The sequence below is a fragment of the Bos grunniens genome, chromosome 18, assembly GCF_055505025.1.
Source record: "Bos grunniens cultivar Pamir isolate PY7600 chromosome 18, Bosgru_T2T1.0, whole genome shotgun sequence".
In the NCBI taxonomy this organism is placed as follows: domain Eukaryota; kingdom Metazoa; phylum Chordata; class Mammalia; order Artiodactyla; family Bovidae; genus Bos; species Bos grunniens.
Window position 1 is genome coordinate 63,280,789 of NC_141182.1, and position 20,271 is coordinate 63,301,059.

General features: G+C 51.0%; 1 protein-coding gene and 1 long non-coding RNA gene across 4 annotated transcripts; one reads left to right on the plus strand and one right to left on the minus strand.

Annotated features, from left to right (window-relative positions):
* Positions 1-1,182: 1,182 nt before the first annotated feature.
* Positions 1,183-11,074, minus strand: LAIR1 (leukocyte associated immunoglobulin like receptor 1). Of its 3 annotated transcripts, none has more exons than XM_086354604.1 (8): positions 10,978-11,074; positions 10,528-10,563; positions 6,714-7,031; positions 4,880-4,999; positions 4,742-4,784; positions 4,620-4,657; positions 4,372-4,412; positions 1,183-3,955 (listed from the first exon to the last, which is right to left on the minus strand). In XM_086354604.1, the coding sequence occupies exons 1-8, from the start codon at positions 11,009-11,011 to the stop codon at positions 3,809-3,811; spliced, it is 777 nt and encodes a 258-aa protein (XP_086210730.1). In that variant the 5' UTR covers positions 11,012-11,074; the 3' UTR covers positions 1,183-3,808. The 3 variants fall into 3 exon arrangements, with proteins under 3 accessions (XP_086210730.1, XP_086210729.1, XP_086210731.1); XM_086354603.1 differs by having other exon boundaries at positions 4,360-4,412; XM_086354605.1 differs by lacking the exon at positions 6,714-7,031 and having other exon boundaries at positions 4,360-4,412.
* Positions 9,781-14,958, plus strand: LOC147354684 (uncharacterized). Its single transcript, XR_015146535.1, has 3 exons — positions 9,781-9,948; positions 12,023-12,189; positions 13,199-14,958. It is a non-coding gene; the product is annotated as an uncharacterized LOC147354684 (long non-coding RNA).
* Positions 14,959-20,271: the final 5,313 nt, after the last annotated feature.

A 20,271-nucleotide genomic window follows, 5' to 3' on the forward strand; every position in this document is an offset into this window, starting at 1 on the left:
AGGGCAGGGTGTCAGGTGTTCACGTAGGTCTGTGGCCCCGTCACTCAGAGCTGGCTGACCTTGGGCAAGTTATCTAATGTTTCAGTCCCTGGTTCTTGCAAAAAAGGGGAGGAGAGAGTAGGACATTCTGTGGAGGATTCTTACCAGGGTTAAACGTGCCAATGTTGGTGCAGAACTAAAATAGCCATTGTAGGAGCTGGCTGAGGAGAAGGAAATGGCAACCCACTCCAGTATTCTTGCCTGGAGAATCCCGTAGACAGGGGAGCCTGGTGGGCTGCTGTCCATAGGGTCACAGAGTCAGACACGACTGAAGCGACTTAGCAGCATCAGCAGGAGCTGGCTAAATCTAGGATCAATTATTAAAATATGCTTAAAATGTATAAGGACATTTAAAAATACCAGGCCTGTAAGAGGCATGCAGGTTTCTTGTGCTTCTGCTGCTGCTGCTGCTGCTAAGTTGCTTCAGTCGTGTCCGACTCTGTGCGACCCGGTAGACAGCAGCCCACCAGGCTCCCCCATCCCTGGGATTCTCCAGGCAAGAACACTGGAGTGAGTTGCCATTTCCTCCTCCAATGTATGAAAGTGGAAAGTGAAAGTGAAGTCGCTCAGTCGTGTCCGACTCTGTGCGACCCCGTAGACTGCAGCCCACCAGGCTCCTCTGTCCATAGGATTTTCCAGGCAAGAGTACTGGAGTGGGGTGCCATTTCTTATGTTTCTATTAAGAACTAAAAATGAAAATATTGATAACTGGACGCTGCCGCCCCATAGCGGGATTTTGGGGTAAAGTTTCTGTTTTAATCCAAGTGGGCACCACAGTCTGACCCCATTAAGCAGGGCGGTGACCACGCACACCGCCCAGTGGAATCGCTCTCCTGGCTGGTTCTGGGGTGGAGGGGGTGTCCGTAGTTAGCCTATACCTGGACCTGGGGTGACAAGGGCAAGTGGATAGTGGCCCAGATTGTGGACCCCCATAAAGGAGGTGGTTAGAGGTGTGGACCCTGGATTCACTGGTTTGTGTTTGATATGTGCGCCAGAGGAAGAGGATTCTTGCTCAAATATTGGGGGAGGGACACAATGAGAGAAGCAGGAGACCTGTACAGTTGACTCAGGCATATTATCAGCTCATCCAGGAAAAGAGATGTCCTGTGTCAACCTTAAAATTCGATGTGCAGTTTTCGGTTGTTTTTTTTAACCATTAGTATGAGTTTATTTAGGAATGGCAGAGGAATTGCAATTCAGGACATTCTAACTATGGCAAACCACAGTCAAATTCAGAGAACAAATGAGAGGAATATTACTTAACACAGAAATAAGAGGAAGCTGAAAGAGGCTGCTTTGAATCAAAGGCCCTTGAAGAAAAGCAAGCGTTCAAGGCAGTAATGGTTTTTCATTGGCTGCGATGTGGCTGTTTCTCATTGGCTGAGCTGTGGCTGCTTCTCATTGGCTGGGCTGTTGGTGGGCAAGGAGAAAATCATCCTCCCGCTGCTGTCTAGTAAGGTAACTGCCTTCCTGCCCAGAAATGTAAAGTAAGCTGCAACAGAGGGGAGAGGCAAGAGAGCGCCCCTTTAGGCTTCCCAACTCCGTTTTAAAGGTTTCCCTTTATTAATGTTCACACCAGAATATGCCTGTATCACACATGTTAAAGCATCAACTTTACAGAAACCTGAAGCAGGACTAATACAAGAGGTACAGGGAGCTCTACTCCCCTGTCATCCTGGCAGCCAGGCACCACTCTCAGTGTGCTGCCAAGGTCGCCCAGGGCATCCGCATCCACCAGCAGAATGACCAACAGTGAGGATCTTGTGAGGGAGGGTTTGGGGCCAGGCCTGGAAGCAGCTCCGTGCATCCTGCTCACTGTGAACATCATCCCATCCCTTGCAGGACACATAACTGCAAGGAGGCTGGGAGACCATCTCGCTGGGTGCCCAGGAAGGGCGGACATGGTGCTGCGGGCAGCCACAGTCCTGTCACACAGGGGCCACCTGTCCTTATGGGCACGTGGGGGTCACACGGTGGGGGTGTTTCTAGTCTCCACTGCTTCCTACCCGACCTCCTCTTACACAGAGGTTCTAGGACACAGGAAATAGACTCTCAAGAATTCATTATTTCACAAGCTAGTGGAAACAGAAGGAAACATCCCTGCAAGGAGATGCGTAGAATTTAGAGTGAGGCATTCAAGCCCAGAGGAGCCCACGAATGGAGGTGGTGATGCGGACGGACACCCACTCAGGAAGACAGGAACCAGCTGCTGTGTTACCTTAGGTGCAAAAGGGGTCTTTGCAGGTGTGACTGAGTTAAGGCTCTTGAGAGGGGGAGATGAGCTTGGATATTCTAGGTGGACCCAGTGTAATCACCAGAGCCCTTATAAGAGAAGCAGGCGGGTCAGAGAGTGAGGAGATGAGATGTGACCGCAGAAGCAGGAGTCCTAGTCACAGAGAGGATCCGAAGATGGAGGAAGGGGCCATGAGCCAAGGAGTGCAGATGGCCCCCAGACGCTGCAAAAGGTAAAGGAGTGGAGCCTCCCGTGGAGCCTCCAGAAGGAACACAGCCCTGCCCACCCCGGATTTCAGCCTCGTGTAACTGATCTCAGACTTCTGACTTCCTGAACTGTAGGGAAATAAGCTGCGTTGTTTGGTGCTGCTGTGTGAGTGGTGATTTGTTACAGCAGTTGTATGCTTGTAGGGATGAATGGCCTCCAATCCCAAATCTGACAGGCATTAGCCCGGTGAGGGGTGAAGGTCAGGTCAAGGACAGTGTCCTACAGCTGCTGGGCCCTCTCGTGTTTGGGGAATGCATGGCGTCCAGTGGGAATGAACTGGGGTGGGGTGGGAGATGGGGGCCTGCCGGTTCCTCCGGGTGGACCTAAAGCCTGAGGGGCCCTCCCTGTGCGGTCATGGCCTCACCAACTCCCTCAGCCAGTCCACCGTGCCCACGCATGTGGGTGTCTGCATGAGTGTATGTGTGTGTACAGTGTGTGCATGTGTGTATCTGTGTGTGCGTGCCTCCATGGACCTGTGCATGCAGGGGATGGGAGCTGTATGCAGGTGGGGCAGCTCTGCACCTTCACCCAGACACAAGTCCCCTCAGACACACTCTTGGGTCAGAAAACACTGATTGTCCTGTTTTGTCTTGCTTCCCTCACTGAGTTTTGGGGGACGGTGGAGCAGAGACTGGGGCCTAGAGCCTGTGTGCCCAGCGCCACATGCGGGGCTGACGCTCTTGGACCTGTGAGAACACTGACTGACGAACAAGGTGAAGTGTGACCCAGAGAACTGGGTGTCAGCTATCAGCTGCATAAGTGCAGCCCAGATTCAAGATCACCACCCGCACTCTAGGAAGTTTGCAGAGTCAGCTCAGAAGACAAAATGGTTCTCCAGGGGCAGTGGAAAATTCACAGGACACATCAGGAATTCACTGGGCAACTGTAGGAACATAGCTGGGTCTCTGGAAGCAGCCAAGCACCATAGCTGGCTCTCTTGAAACAGCCAAGTGCCAAATCTGGGTCTCTAGAAACAGCCAAGAACTAAAGCTGGGTCTCTGGAAACAGGCAATAAACACCATAGCTGGGTCTCTTGAAACAAGTGCTACACCTCTCTGAGGAGCTAGTTGCTTGTGGGAGGGATCACATGGTTAATGAATCTCCTAGAAGGTAATGTGGGATCTCAGGACTTGAGCTCTTGCCTGCAGGAGGATCGACTAGATGTCTTTCCAGAAAGGAATGATTCCACAGGGAAACCCAACGTCCACTTTGGGCTTTTGCAAGTGTGGCTTCCTGCATCTTTAGTGCAGAGGCCAGGTGGGCATGCGGTCAATGTCTGGCAATGGTTGCATACGTGCTGGACTTGGCCAGGGGCTCTGTGGACGGCGGGGACACAGCTCTGGCCACTCTCTGGGTGAGGAGCTTGTGGTTCAGCTGGGCGTAGGTCACCTCCTGGGAGCCTCCTGCAGCAGGGGTCTGAGGATAAAGATGCAGGGTGAGTTTGGGTGGCAGAGTGAGGGCATGTCACCTCCACAGTGAGGACACAGAAAGACATTGTGGCTTCTGTCCCTCTCTCTTAGGGTCCCTCCCTCTGGGGGAGTCTGACCACCATGAAAAGCCCGTGTGGTGAGGATGTGAGATCCTGCCTGCTGCCAGGGGACTGAGCATCGTGGAAGTAGATCTTCCAGCCCTGGTCGAGCCTCTGATGAGTGTAGCCCTGCTCAGCATCTTGACGGTAACCTCAGAACAGACCGTGAGCCAGAACTACCCAGCCGATCCGATTCCAAGTTCCTGGCCCAAGAAACTGAGATGATTCTATTAAGCTGCTAAATTGTAGAGGCTTTGGTTCATAGCATTAGCTGATGAATGCAAACACTTACGAAGGCGCCCACCTCTCCATCCACATCAGGAAATCTGTCAACGCTGGCCACACCTGAATGGGAGGAGGACCAGGGCTCAGTTCTCTGAGGTGGAGCTTAGGAGACAAATATGCCTGACCTCACAGCTTCATATTTCATCTCCACCCCACCTGGAACATCCTGGAATGCTTCATCCCCCACCCCCACCCCCACCACTGCTTCCTGCATGGCACTGAACCCCTGCTTCCCCTCCCAGACCTGTCCCCCATCCTTGTCTTTACCTGGGGTCCCATCTAGGACATCCACAGCTGGGCTGAGCCTGAGGAGAAAGAACATGTGAGCCCTGAGGGCTGCCTGGGGGCAGAGGACAGGCAGTATGAGAGGTCATCCCCAGGGCCCTCACCTCCCCTGGCGTCTCTGCTTCTCGTCTTTGCTTCTGGGAGGCCCTGAGGAGAGTCAGGTGTGAATTAAGAAGAGAAGGCTTCTTTCCAGCACCCCCACACGGCCTGCCCAGTCACCCTCCCCTGTCCCTGAGACCTACCTCGTTTTCTCCGGAGCTGACGGTGGAGGAGGAGAAGGACCAGGAGGGAGAGACAAAGGAGAAAGGCCACAGAGACCCCGATGAGAATATAAACCTGCTCTGTCGACAGGCCTGTGGGAGCTGGGAGGGTGGAATCAGATTATCAGCAGTATGCCCTTATGGAGCACCTGCTGCATACCACCCACACACACACATGCTGGGTGTTTATGGTGTTCACACTCAGATATAAAGAAAGCTCTCACACGCACACCAGTCCTGTGGCTTGGGACTTGCTCTCCCCTGCTTTACAAAGCCGGGTCTGAGCGCTGAAGCCTTGGGTCCACAGTATATTGGCAGAGCTGGAATAATACCAACACCAAAGCCCATTCTCTCCCTCTTTCCCCAAAGAGCACACTCCACGAGGAGGGAAGAAAATATTTCCTCGTATGAATAAGATTAACGCTTCTCCAGGCTCAGGCAGTGCTGCGGGGTCGGTGCATTTATTCCTGGTTTTGCACACGAGCAACGAGGAACGTGGAAGGATTGGGTGATTGGATTTAATCCGGGGCACAGAGCTGGGGAGGGCGGGACTGGATCCAGGCAGTCTCGGTGATGGGTTCTTCTCTGGACATGAGTCTCCACAACATGAAATGGGAGTTGGGGAGCGAGATGAAAGGGGGCTGAGCTGGACTGCTACCCCCGGCGGGTTCAGGGCCTTCCGAGAGGGCAGGTCTGCCTTCTAGGCTGCTCAGGCATAACCATCAGGGGTCCCTTCCCTTTGGCTCCTAGCCCCGCTGTCCCTCTCTCAGCGGGAGCAGGGCCCTCCTTTACACCCTGACCGCAAGGGGGCACTGCGGAGCTGCAGCCAAACCCCCGAGTCTGGGGTCCAGTCGGGCTGCCCTGAGCTGGTTCCTCCCTTCCAATCCCTGTCCCTTTGGACAAGAACCTGTAAGCTCCTTTCTGCATAGGAAAAGGGGCGGAGGCTCTGAGAAGGTCCGGGAAGTGCCGCCCACGATGGGCTGTCCTGGCATTACTGCCGTCAGGCGCCCGGTGCAGGGTCATCTAGCCAGGTGGGTGCTGTTCCCGGGGTCCTTATGAGTGTCTGAGACACCCTGGTGCCCTGCGCCTGCCAGCCCCGTGCTGCGCTCTCACAGTCTCTGAGCCAAGTCCAGGAGAGGGCTGCGCCCTGATCCCAGCACAGAGCCCTCCCCAAGACACCCCTCCAGGCAGGGGTCAGCTACTCAGCAGCCGAGGAGCAGCACAGAGTGGTGGGGGAGCTGATGCCTCCAGGGGGTCCTGTGATGGTGGGGGGAGAGGAGAAGGACTGGTGCTGTGTGGGGGCTGCCCAGGGTCTGTCCCACTCAGCCTGGCGCCTCTCCATCCTGAGCATCCGACCATGGGCCACGCACGGCCTTCACTCAACCCCAGACAACACCCCGAGATTCCTGAGAAAAGGGGCCTGGGGCCAGACAAGGCGGAGCCCCCTGCTCCATCATGCTGTGGTCACACCCTCTGCACCTCCGGGAGCTGTGCCCTGCATCACTGCCCAGACTCTTCATGGTGATCTTCTCTGGGGGTGGGGGGTCAGAGTGTGCTGGACGGACCCGACTCCAGGACACCCTGGAGGCTGACCACACACAGGACAGGCATGGCCTCACCCCAAGAGTCCCCTGAGGCACCATCCAGCCTGCTCAGGGGTCCCCTGGACCTTGTGACTTGCCTGGTGAGACCAGGCTCAGGGAGCTGAGCCAGGCGTGGAGGCAGGGGAGGCGTGGGCAGAGGGGACAGAAGCAGAGGGCTCGGGGGGCGGGGGTGCGGGCCAATGGGCAGAGGGCACAGCGGGGCCCAGGCACACCTGCAGGCAGGGCAGAGACGGCCTCCTCAGTCCCCTCCAGGCTCAGGGTCTCGCTGAGCGCTGACCAGGTGGACTCTTTTTGATAGAGGCAGTGATAACGCCCGACGGCATCTTCACGCAGAGCGGTGATGTGGAATCTGGCCTCGGTTTCCTGTTCACCTCGGGATGTGACACCCACATCCTTATAGTCCTTTCTATTACCCTTCTCCAGGCGGAAGCTCATAACCCCGGCAGGGCCCCGGCACACGATGCTCACCGGCCGCCCCCAGGGCACCACGGAGCCCGGCTCAGCTGAGATGGAGGGTCTGGGCAGGGTCCCTAGGAGGGGAGAGCAGGGCCACAGGGTCTGTCCTGAGGAGACCAGCACACAACGCAGTTCTCTCATCTTAGTGGAGACCACCACACCACACAACCCACTCGTCTTAGTGGAGAATCACCACACAGCACAACGCACGCATCTTAGTGGAGACCACCACACAGCACAATTCTCTCATCTTAGTCGAGAATCCACACAGCACAATCCTCTCATCTTAGTGGTGAATCACCACACAGCACAATCCTCTCATCTTAGTCGAGAATCACCACATGACCCAATCCTCTCATCCTAGTGGTGAATCACCACACGACACAATTCTCTCATCTTAGTGGAGATCACCACACAACAAAAGTCTCTCAGTGGAGATCACCACACAACACAATTCACTCTCTCACTTCTTTTTCTTGTTGGAAGCTTGCAGAGGTGTACAGCCCTCACCAGCATCCAGTTTGGGAACACTCCCGTCTCCCCCGCAGTGGACAGCCCCACCCCCCGCCCGTCCCAGGAGCAGGTGACTTCCCATCACTGCGGTTAGTCTCCCCACTGACGTAAGGACCCTGAGACTCGGTCACATGTTGCTCAGGATGACATGGGAGGTGACAGAGCAGCTGGGGGCGGCTCCCTCCCTGCCCACGGCCACTCCAGAGAGAGGGGCAGGGGGACACAGGGCGGGATGCCCGGCTCATTCCTGGGACGAGCAAAGCAGGGCTCTGAGTGGGTGGGAGTGACCTGCGCTGGGTCTGAAGGGACGGGTCGCTGCCTGTGCTGGGAAAGATGGTGTGGGGGGGTAGGTGTATGTGCAGGTGTGTGTGTGGGGGGTGTATATATGTGTGTGCGCATGCAGGTGTGTGTGGGGTGTATGTGTGCGTGTGCAGGTATATATGTGTGTGGGGAGGGTGTATGTGTGTGGGGGTGTGTATGGGTGTGTGTGTGTCTGTGAGCAGTATATATGTGTGGGTGTGTGTGTGGGGGTGTGTATGGTGTGGGTGTGTGTATGGGTATGTATGTGTGTGTGTGTGTGTGTGTGCAGGTATATATGTGTGTGGGTGGGGGGGGTGGGTAGGGGGGGTGTGTATGGCATGTATGTGTGTGTGTGCAGGTATATATGTGTGTGCGTGTGTGTGGGGAGGGTGTATGTGTGCATGTGCATGGGGGGATGTGGGTGGGTGTATGTGTATGAGTGTGTGTATGTATGTGGGGGGGTTGGGGTGTGGGTATGAATGTGTGGAGGCTGTGGGTGTGTGTGTGTATGTGAGGGGTGGTGTGTGTGTGTGTGTGTGTGTTCAGGTATGTGTGTATGCATGTGTGCAGGTGTGTGTGTGGGTGTATGTGTGCGGGTGTGTGCAGGTATGTGTGTGCATGTGTGTGGGTGTGTATGGGTGTGGGTGTGTGCAGGTGTGGGGGGTGTGCAGGGGTGTGTGTGTGTGGAGGACCTGGAGCACAGATCTGGCCCCACAGACCCCAGGGGCTGAGGGTCCCTGTGTCCACTTTGCAGCACCCAGGCAAGCCCAGAATCTGATGGGTGGGCGCCGACTGGAGACCAGGAGAGCTGGTGCTGCAGTTCAGGTTCAGAGGCCGGCTGCTGGCACAGCCCCCTCGCTCAGGGGAGGTCGGCCTTTTGTTCAGTTCAGGCCATCAGCGGATGGATGAGGCCCACCGACATTATGGAGGACGATCTGCTTTGGTCAAAACGCAATGATTTAAACGTTAATACCATCCCAAAACATCCTTACAGACACACCCAGAATGTTTGACCATGTAAATGACCATGGGCCAGCCGAGGAGACACAAAATTAAATACCACAAATTCCACCACACCTACAGCATCAACTTGACACCTGTGTGCATGTCCTGAAACCACAGCTGACCTCCAGATAAAGACAACAATGAGAGTGAGTGAGGAGCGCACTCTGCCAGCCCCTGCCTCTGTGGGGACTTCGCTGACTCTGAAGCCAACTTCCTGCTTCAGGGCTGCAAGTCCTCCTCGACCCCCCGACCCCCCACCACGACCCCCACCACGCCCCTGCCTAGTTGAGACATGTGGGGTTTCCAGAAGCCTCAGTGACAAGGACACGGAAATACACTGGGATGGAGGAAGAGAATACTGAGAAAACCCAGGGATGGTCCCTGCAGACTCACCCTGGACACAGTGACCCTCACCCGCCAGGGAACGTGGGACCAGACCTGTGCTCCAACTCCTCCACAAACACACACACACTCATGCACATACATGCACACACACTCACATGCACACACCCACCCACATATACACATGCACACACACACACATACCCACACACTCCTGCACACACATACACATGTGCATTCACATATACAGACACACATGCACATACACACACTCACATACACCTGCACACACACACACCTGCTCACACACACACACCTGCCCACACACACACACCTGCCCACATACACACACACTCATATACACACACACATGCACCCGCATATACACAAACACACATACACACCACACACACACACACCTATATACGCACCCGCCCAAATACACACACACATATACACACACACACCTGCCTACATACACACACACACACACACACACACACACACCCTTCACTTCCCCGTTCTGCAGACTGCTCCCCTCACCTCACATTTTCACACCCAGGACAGGCAGCTGCCCTTGAGACACAGCAACACAGACTGGGAGAGCTACCCCTCCCTCACCCCCTCACCCCCTCCCTCTTTCTTTCCCCCACATCTAGTTCCCGTCCATCCGTCCATCCATTTACTGAGGCCTCCATGTGCCTCTGGCTCCACAAATACGGGAAACACCCCGGCGCCTGCTCCCTTGGGGCTGACAGTCCAGAGGGACGACAGACGTTCACAGACAGTTGTGCGGATCCATGGGTACCAACGGTGACGTGTGCCCTCGGGGTGAGCGTGGGAATCTCGGGGAGGGGGCAGCGGGAGGCCGAGCTGACCCCCGGGGGTCGAGGGAGGGGGTTCCTGAGCTAAGAGCAGACGTGGAGGACGGTCCCCGGGCTGAGGGGCAGGGCGGAGGAGTCACCGTGGGGAGGGCTGGGCTGGGCGGCGAGATTCAGAAAGTGAAAGAAAACCCAGTGAGCGAGTAGCCTCACGGTAGGGGCGCGGGGTGGGGGCGGGGGGGGGGGCGGTGTGCAGGGGAGGCTGGAGGAGGAGGCTGGAGGAGGCGCCGGGCTGGTCCTCAGCGAGCGCTGTTTGCACGGGGCTGCGGGGTGGGGGCGGGGGCGGTCTGGGCTCGCGGGGGTGGCGGGGGGAGGAGGGCGCGAGCTGGCCGGCTCAGCACGGTCCTGAGGGTCGGGTCGTCCCTGCGGGGCCATCGAGGGCAGAGGGGGGACAAGGGAGACCCGGGCCAGGGTCCCACCCTGGGGCTGTTAGCAGCTCGGGGTATAAGCCAGGGCCCCCAGACCCCCCGATCCTCTCCGCTCTCATCGAGGTCCGTCTTGGGGAGGCGGGGGTTTGGGGGAGACTCACCCTGCTGGGTGCGGGCCGTCTGGGCCAGACAGAGCGCTGGAAGAGAAGCTCTAGTGAGAAGATGCCCGCCTCGCGGTTTCCTCACTGGCCGCAGTCCCGGGGCCCTCGAGGAGCCGTGGGGTGGCCGGGTGTCTTTCCATCATTTCCCAACACCGCCCCCCACAACATTACGTCTGACTGCAAGCCCTCTCCTCGCTCTGAAGAAATCTCAGACAACCCGACCCTCTCCTCCAGGCCAGCCCGGCTCAGTCTGCACTCACCCCACACCCGGCCGGTGTCCAGGACCGAACCTTTCCCGTGACTTGGGTCTGGGCCAAAGCTGAGGGCGCAGCCCCAGGGATGGAGGGGGAACCACGTTGCCCCCCAGGATTCTGGCGTCTCCTGGGCTGGAGTCAGGGCTGAGCAGAGCCCCTCTGCCCCTGGAATCTGTCCCAGCACCCCCAGACTCACCCAGGCCCAGGAGGGTGGAGGGCCCAGGCGCCATGGCCCAGCCCTGTCCCGACGCGCCCTGGATTCGGTGCTGAAGGATGGAGCCTGCAGTCTGCACAGAAGGGGATGTGCCCCCGGGCCTTTATGGGGTGGTTTCCAACCAACAGCCTCACACAAAGGGGAAGAGCGCCCTCCCCGCTCATCACACTTCCCCCCAAGGGGACCCAGGGGCGGCTCCCAGCTGTTCCTCCCTCTGAGCTCCCATGAGGCTCAACTCCTCTCCGGGTGCACCCTGAGGGGGGAGCCCCATTCTCCACCCATGAGCAGAACACACTTTGTGCAGCACACCGACTTGACCATCAGTCCCGACTCTGTTCTTGGGCAAAGAGTTGCATCACTTTATGCCAACGGTTCCTCGTATTGAAAATGGAAAACTCCGAAACCCTCCTCTGAGTGTTTAATATTACGATATATGTTACATTCCCAGGAGGTGTCAAGTGCATTAAAAATATCTTATCACATGTGTTCTCTGCCCCTTTCCCCAGGTGGTGCTGGAACCGGGGGAGGCGGGGCTGGCCGGTGAGCACACACAAAATCCCAGAGCTGAGTGATGGGGAGACAGACCTTGGGACCTGGCGCTGGGCTTGGGACCCAGTGGGGCCCTCAGCTGGGAGCTGAAATGAGAACAGGGCTTGGGGGTGGGAGGCGTGTGTGCACACGGAGCCTGCAGGACAGGAGCCCCATCGTGGAATCCCTTGTCCTCTGTCCCTGAGGCCAGGGAACAGCCGCTTCTCCCGGGAGGAGCTCTGCCAGGTGGTGATGGTGGTCTACACAGCACCGGTGCTCAGTCTTCCTATTAACAGAAACCTAGTTCTATCTGAGGGGCTGTGTTCCAACCCTGGACTAGGGAAGAGGGAGTGGAGAGGATGCAGTATAGGGCTAAGGCAATCCAACAATCCCATTTGCAGTGACTGTCCAGAGGGGGCCACAAGACCATGGATGGTCAATGACACTTAATGTGGAATATATCAGGGTTTCTGGAATCACATTTCTCTCTTATTAACAGAGGGTCTCATAAGATGTCTGGCTCCTTTAATCCTGTCCATGGGCAGCTATATGATGATGATGTGATATCTGGAGCTGCAACAGCCATTTTGCAACCCTGAGGCAACAAGCTTGACTACAATAGCAGAGATACTGAACATACTGAGGTGAAAGAATACAAGATCTAAGGTTTGTAGAAACTCCTGGAATTGCTGAAAAAGCCCTGTGACTGCCTACCCCTGGAATTCTTAAGAAGTAAAGAATAACTGTGCTAGATTTTCTGTCAAATATCAGACTAAATCTGTGGACCACACTGCATAAAATAATAACCGTCTTAAAATAATAACTGTTTTATCGATAGCTCAGTGGTAAAGAATCCACCTGCCAATGCAAGAGACATGGGTTCAATCCCTGGTCCGGGATGATCCCACATACTGCAGAGCAGCTAAGCCCGTGTGCCATTACTATTGAGCCTGTGCCCTAGAGTCTGTATTCCGGAACAAGAGAAGCCACCACAAAGAGGGCATCGCAACTAGAGAGTAGCCCCCTGTTGCCAGAACTAGAGAAAAACCAACACAGCCTCAAAGACCTAGCACAGCCAAAAATAAATAAATGATTTAAAAAATAATAATTACCTAAAAAAATAAAACTGCTTTATAGCATATTCTAAAGGTTATCTTAAATGCCTCAAAGAAATGAAAACTCAGCAAAGGTCATATGGTCAAAAATGAAAAGACGAGATTCCCTGGAGCCAAATTGAATGCTGAACATAGCTGTCACCTTGACAGTGATGAATTAAGTTTTAGTATCATGGCCTGACCGAGGGTAGCAGCTAAAGGCTCAAGTGTGAGGCTAGTAAAGTCAAGGCTAGAGTAAAGTCAACCAGGGTCACCCTGGCTGACTAGGACGAACACTAACGCAGCCCCGTGTAACCACCTTTCTGACCTCTCTCTGTGTGTGTCTCCCTCGCTCATGGTCATTAGTGGCTTTTATGAGCTTTACTAACAGATAACTTGCAGACAGTTAACCACAACCATTAAATATGGGCGTGTCCACTGTGGATCTGTGGGCCTACAGTACAGAATCTGAGTCAACAGTGCCGAGGTGTCCGGGGGCATGCTCCCTGCTTCCAGGAGACTCTGCTGCAAAGCTCACCTCAAGTTTTCCAGACTAGCCCACACCTCTGTTTTCCCCTCAGGGTTTCCCTGGTGGCTCAAACGGTAAAGATTCTGTCTGCAATGCAGGAGACCTAGGTTCAGTCCCTAGGTCGGGAAGTTCCCCTGGAGGAGGGCAAGGCAACCCACTCCAGTATTCTGGCCTAGAGAATCCCATGGACAGAGGAGCCTGGCAGGCGACAGTCCATGGGGTCGCAAAGAGTCGGACACGACTGAGCAACTCAACAGCAACACATCAGAGGCAGAAACACAGGTGCGTGGGACCAGAACACAGGCCGACAGTTCTGTATCTCAGCGAGTACGTAAGACCAAGCAGTTTTCTTTCTGCTCTGTGTGGGTCTCTCTGTTCTGCCCCGGGCTGGGCTGAGAAAAGAACAGGGCTTCCTGAAACTGTTCTACAGGAAATCCGATGCTATATTAGGCAGCCCTCATCCCCTAACTACTCCCTGACGTGAACTATAGGCCCCAAGCCTCCTATCCAAACTGGCCATGATTTGGTTTTACAAGTGCTAAACTCATATCAAAGCTTTTAAAGACTTTTTTACTTTTCTTCTTTCCTCAACTACCAGGTCTTATGACGATGGTGATATATAATACTCCTTTACCTACTAAATACACAAGTACATTATTCTTGTTAAAAAAAAAAATTATGGAGCTTCCCTGGTGGTCCAGTGGTTAAGGATCTGCTTGCCAATGCCGGGGACATTTGGTCCCTAGTTTGGTCCCAATATCTCCCATAATTGAGAGCTTCTGGTGCTGTCCATTTAATGGGAATCTGCTTTAAATCAGAAGATGAATACACACCACCATCCTCTTGACGAGACAGTCCAAAGTCACTGGTTTTCAGAACATTATTTTCGCCTCCAGGCAGTTTCTTGCAGCAAGGTCCCTGCGTATACAATTTTTACCTGAGATTTGCCATCCAGAAGCAGCATCTAATAAAAATGCCACTGTTTTAGGTCATCCTTCTTTCTCAGAAAGGAGAGGAAATCACGTCCTGGAACAAGTCCCTTAATTTTGTAGATAGGCTGTATTTGTGTGCTAACTTTTATGAATTTTACAATATTGGTATGATTATATTGCTTGAGGATTTTAGCTTCTTGTAAAAATTTTAATTTCAGTTCCTGGGAAAGATCATCTTGACATGTTCTAACAGTGATACCAATTTTATGTTTTAATGTACCCCTAAATGTGTCATCAAAATTTCCCTTGCCCAGTAATTATGACAGCTTCATGATCGAGATGGAGAAGGCAGTGGCACCCCACTCCAGTCCTCTTGTCTGGAAAATCCATGGATGGAGGAGCCTGGTGGACTGCAGTCCGTGGGGTCGCTGAGGGTCGGGCACGACTGAGCGACTTCAGTTTCACTTTTGGCCCCTAGTCTGGGAAGATCCCGTGTGCCACGAAGCAGCTAAGCCCGTGCAACACAGCTTCAGCCTGCCTGCCGCAACTGCTGAAACCCGAGCACGCCTGGAGCCCGGGTTCCGCAACAGGAGCAGCCAGTGCACGGAGAACCCCACACAATTGGAGAGAGCCTGCACCGCAGCCACGACCCAGGCCACCAAAACAAGCTACACACACAGACTCACACGATTATTCCAGCCAGAATTTTGACTCAGTATCACTTACAGAGATCATAATTTCCTTGGTGAAAGTCAGTGAGTTGCTGAATGTATCTTGCAATTCTGTATAATGAGCAATGTAAGATACATATGAAAACTATTTCTTGAGGGCTTTATCTAAAATCCTCTTATTTGTTGACTGAATAAAATTTCTCCCTTTCCCTCTGTCTCTCTCTCTGTATTTCTGTCTCTGTCAGCGTCGGTTTCTCCCTGTCTTTCTATCTCTCCCTCTGTCTCTCATTGTCTCTGTGTCTCGATCTCTCTGTCTCTGCCTCTCTCCCTCCTGCCCTCTGGCTTGCTCTCTCTCCCTCCTAACCCATCCTGAACTTTACTTCCTTAAAGGCAGCCCTGCAGCCCTAGGCCCCTGGAGTCATACAATTTCACTTGACAACTACACTCAGTGGTGTGTGGAGCAACCAGCTCAAGCTGGTTCCCGACACCTGACTGTGAACATCCCTCACCCACTGCAGGCTTAGTGATCTCACTTTTTTTTAAATTATTGGAATATATTTATTTATTGTTTTAGTGGGTTTTTTTTATTTTAATTGGAGGCTAATTACTTTACAATATTGTATTGGTTTTGCCATACATCAACATGAATCTGCCACGGGTATACACGTGTTCCCCATCTTGAACCCCCCTCCCACATCCCTCCCTGTACCATCCCTCTGGGTCATCCCAGTGCACCATCCCCAACCATCCTATATCATGCATCAAACCTGGACTGGTGATTCATTTCATATATGATATTCTACATGTTTCAATGCCATTCTCCCAAATCATCCCACCCTCTCCCTCTCCCAGAGTCCAAAAGACTGTTATACATATCTGTGTCTCTTTTGCTGTCTCACATACAGGGTTGTCATTACCATTTTTCTAAATTCCATAGATATGAGTTAGTATACTGTATTGGTGTTTTTCTTTCGGCTTACTTCACTCTGTATAATAGGCTCCAGTTTCATCCATTTCATTAGAACTGATTCAACTGTATTCTTTTTAATGGCTGAGTAATATTCCATTGTGTATATGTACCACAGCTTTCTTATCCATTCATCTGCTGATGGACATCTAGGTTGCTTCCATGTCCTGGCTATTATAAACAGTGCTGTGATGAACACTGGGGTACATATGTCTCTTTCAATTCTGGTTTCCTTGGTGTGTATGCCCAGCAGTGGGATTGCTGGGTCATAAGGCAGTTCTATTTCCAGTTTTTAAAGGAATCTCCACACTGTTCTCCATAGTGGCTGTACTAGTTTGCATTCCCACCAACAGTGTAAGAGGGTTCCTTCTTCTCCACATCCTCTCCAGCATTTATTGCTTTTAGACTTTTGGATAGCAGCCATTCTGACTGGCATGAAATGGTACCTGGCATGAAATTGCTTTGGCTATTTGAGGTTTTTTGTATTTCCATACAAATTGTGAAATTATTTGTCTAGTTCTGTGAAAAATACCGTTGGTAGCTTGATAGGGATTGCATTGAATCTATAGATTGCTTTAGGTAGTATATTCATTTTCACCATATTGATTCTTCTGATCTATGAACATGGTATATTTCTCCATCTATTAGAGTCCTCTTTGATTTCTTTCACCAGTGTTTTATAGTTTTCTATATATAGGTCTTTAGTTTCTTTAGGTAGAAATATTCCTAAGTATTTTATTCTTTCCGTTGCAATGGTGAATGGAATTGTTTCCTTAGTTTCTCTTTCTATTTGCTCATTATTAGTGTATAGGAATGCAAGGGATTTCTGTGTGTTGACTTTATATCCTGCAACTTTACTATATTCATTGATTAGTTCTAGTAATTTTCTGGTAGAGTCTTTAGGGTTTTCTATGTAGAGAATCATGTCATCTGCAAACAGTGAGAGTTTTACTTCTTTTCCAATTTGGATTCCTTTTATTTCTTTTTCTGCTCTGATTGCTGTGGCCAAAACTTCCCAAACTATGTTGAATAGTAACGGTGAAAGTGGGCACCCTTGTCTTGTTCCTGACTTTAGGGGAAATGCTTTCAATTTTTCACCATTGATAATGTTTGCTGTGGGTTTGTCATATACAGCTTTTATTATGTTGAGGTATGTTCCTTCTATTCCTGCTTTCTGGAGAGTTTTTATCATAAATGGATGTTGAATTTTGTCAAAGGCTGAAGCTTGCAATGAGCCACACTGTATTCACTCCCCAGAAACTGGCGAGTGCTACAGATCGGTTGCCTGCTCCCATAGCTGTAACTGTTACATATTTCCCATCACACTGCTGGGAAATTTCCAAAGGCCACCTTAAAGAAAGTTAGACAGGACAGGGAGGACTTCCCTGGCAGTCCAGTGGGTAATGAGCCTGGCTTGCAGTGCAAGGGACACGGGTTCCATCCCTGGTCCTGGAAGATCCCACAAGCAACTAAGCCCATGAACCACAACTACTGAAGCCCACGTGCCCTGGAGCCTGTGCTCCACAGCAAGAGAAGCCACCGCAACGAAGAAAAAATAAGAACATGGAAAGAAACACTCTGTGACCCCCATCCGAAAGGAAAACTGGCAAAATCCTGTCTGTATCCACGGTGTCCCACAGCAGGCTTCACTCCTTCACCACCTAAAGCAGCCAACATCTAAAATCGTGTGTCCAAGTTTCTCTTGCATTTTTGTAAATACAGTGTGACCACATATATACTCATTTGCATGCGTATTATATACATACGTGTGTTCATTGTTGTTTTTAACTTTATGACCCAATAGAGTTTTGAAAATGATTTTTGAAATCAGGTATGGAGTAAGCATGGACTAATGTTCTATTCCTTTGACTGCAAGATGGCAGAGTAGAAGGACGTGTGCTCATCTCCTCCGAGAACTCCACAAATTGCAACTCGCTGCTGAACAACCATCGACAGGAGAATGTTGGATCCCACCCAAAAAAGATACTTTGCCAACAAAGGTCCGTCTAATCAAGGCTATGGTTTTTCCAGGAGTCATGTATGGATGTGAGAGTTGGGCTATAAAGAAAGCTGAGTGCCAAAGAATTGATGCTTTTAAACTGTGCTGTTGGAGAGAACTCTTGGGAGTCCCTGGTTGCAAGGAGATCCAACCAGTCCATCCTAAAGGATATCAGTCCTGAGTGTTCATTGGAAGGACTGATGTTGAAGCTGAAACTCCAGTACTTTGGCCACCTGATGCAAAGAACTGACCCATTGGAAAACACCCTGATGCTTGGAAAGATTGAGGGCAAGAGGAGAAGGGAACGACAGAGGATGAGATGGTTGGGTGGCATCACCGACTCAATGGACATGAGTTTCAGTAAACTCCAGGAGTTGGTGATGGACAGGGAGAACCGGAATGCTTCAGTCCATGGAGTTGCAAAGAGTTGGACATGACTGAGTGACTGAACTGAACTGAATGTTCTATTTATTAATAATGTAACCATCTTTTGAAATTCCTGTCTTTACTCAAGTATTTATCTTTCCATTATCCTTTGTTCCCTCCTGCATGTCTTTCCACTGGGATTATTTTCCTTTTACCTGAAACCACCTACAATGCAGAAGGCGCAGTTTCAATCACCAGGTTGGAAAGATCCCCTGGAGAAGGGCATGGCTACCCACTCCAGTATTTTTACCTGGAGAATCCCAGGGACAGAGGAGCCTGACAGGCTATGTTCTATAGGGCTTGAAAGAGTTGGACACAACTGAAGCAAAGAACACACTTCCTTCTTTTGGTGCCCATCTGTTGGTGAAGAATTCAGTTTTTCATTGCCTGAAATTAATGTATTTATCTCACCTCCAATTTTGAAGTTTTCTCCTGTTGTAGAGTTCTAGGTTGGCATTTATTTTTTAGCGCTTAAATATAGCATTAATCATTTCTGTTGCAAATGAACTGCAGATCTTCTCATTGCTCCTTTGAAAATAGTGTGTCCTTTTTCTCTCAGTGCTTTTAAGATTTTGCCTTTGGAGTTCAGCAATTTTCCTCTGATGTGTCTCAGCATATGTGTGTGTGTTGAATTTTACTGAAGTGTAATAGATTAAAAGTGCACATATCAAATGCACAGCTTGACGAATCCTCAGATTGAGCACTCCTAGGTTTGCCAGTAACTTTTCTCCAAAGGTAATGACTTTGCTGACTTCTAACAGCATGGGTTAAATTTGCGTGTTTTGGTTCTTTATCTCAGGATGAATATTCTCTGCAGCCTCTTTGTGTGTGTGTGTGTGTGTGTGTGTGTGGCTTCCTCTGCTCAATCGAATATTTTAAGACTTGTCTAACACTCTGGGTGCTGTGGAGTATTTTACTGTGTGAATCACCACCATGCGTACATCCCCCCAGTGTAAAGAGGCATTTGCTTAGCTTCCAGTTTACGTTAGGATGGAAAGTGTTGCTTTGAATGTTTTAATTCATGTCCAGTGATGAGCGTATATGTGTGTTTCTGTTGGAATAAACCTCGGGGTGTAATTGCCATGTGTTGTGCTGTGCATTTATTCAGTTCTAGTAGGTACTTATGAATATGTTTCGAAGTGATGGCATCAGTTCACACTCTGAGCATTCTGGTTACCTCACATCCTCACCTGCCCCTCTGCTTTCCCACCTTAATTATTTTTGCCCCCCTGTGAGGGGTGGTGGTACCTTTGTGGTTTTACTTTGCATGTCTCGGGTAACTAATGCATTTGGAAACATTTTCCTATGGCTTTTGGTCATTTGAATATTCATCCAATTTTTTGAAATGTCTGTTTGAGTCATTTTTCTCATTTCCTCATTTTAGAAAATTGAGTTGACTTTTTTTTTAACTAAACAATAGGAAGCTTTCTCTTTTTCTTATTATGCTCAAGTCCTTTGTCAGATGTGTTCCTTTTGAATATTTGTTCCTCATCTAGCTGAGGGTCATTCTCTTGTTGCTGCATTTTGAAAAAGATTATTTCTAAATCTTATTAGAGCCCATTTATCTAATTTTATTTTATGTTTATTTCTGCTGCAAAGGGTGAAGAAATTTTCTGTATGTTCCTCCCAGAGCTAGAGACGTACTTTTTGGATTTATATCTTCAGTCCTTGGGACATAATGCTGTGTGTGTGTGTGGGCGGGGGGGGGGGAGTGTTGTGTGCTAACAGTCCACATGCATTTTTCGTATGGAAATCCAATTAATACAGCACAGTTTATTGGAAGGACCATCCTTTCCTCACTGAGCTGTTGGATATCCTGTACTGTATCGCAGGAGAGTCTCTGTTCTAATGATTAGTGTGTGTATGTGTACCCAGTAACACATGGACCAGACACTCTAGCCCCATAGTGAGGCTTGACACCTAGGAGTGTGTGTCTTCCAGCTTTGTCTTTCTATTTCAAGGAACCCTCAGTATGTCTAACAACAACAACAAAAAACCTCTCTGTATTGTGGCTGTTGTGTTGTTGTTTGTGTAGCAGTTTGTATCTGCTGGGGCTTCCCAGGTGGGGCATTAGTAAAGAATCTGCCTGCCAATGCAGGAGATGCAAGAGACCCAGGTTCAACCCTCGGG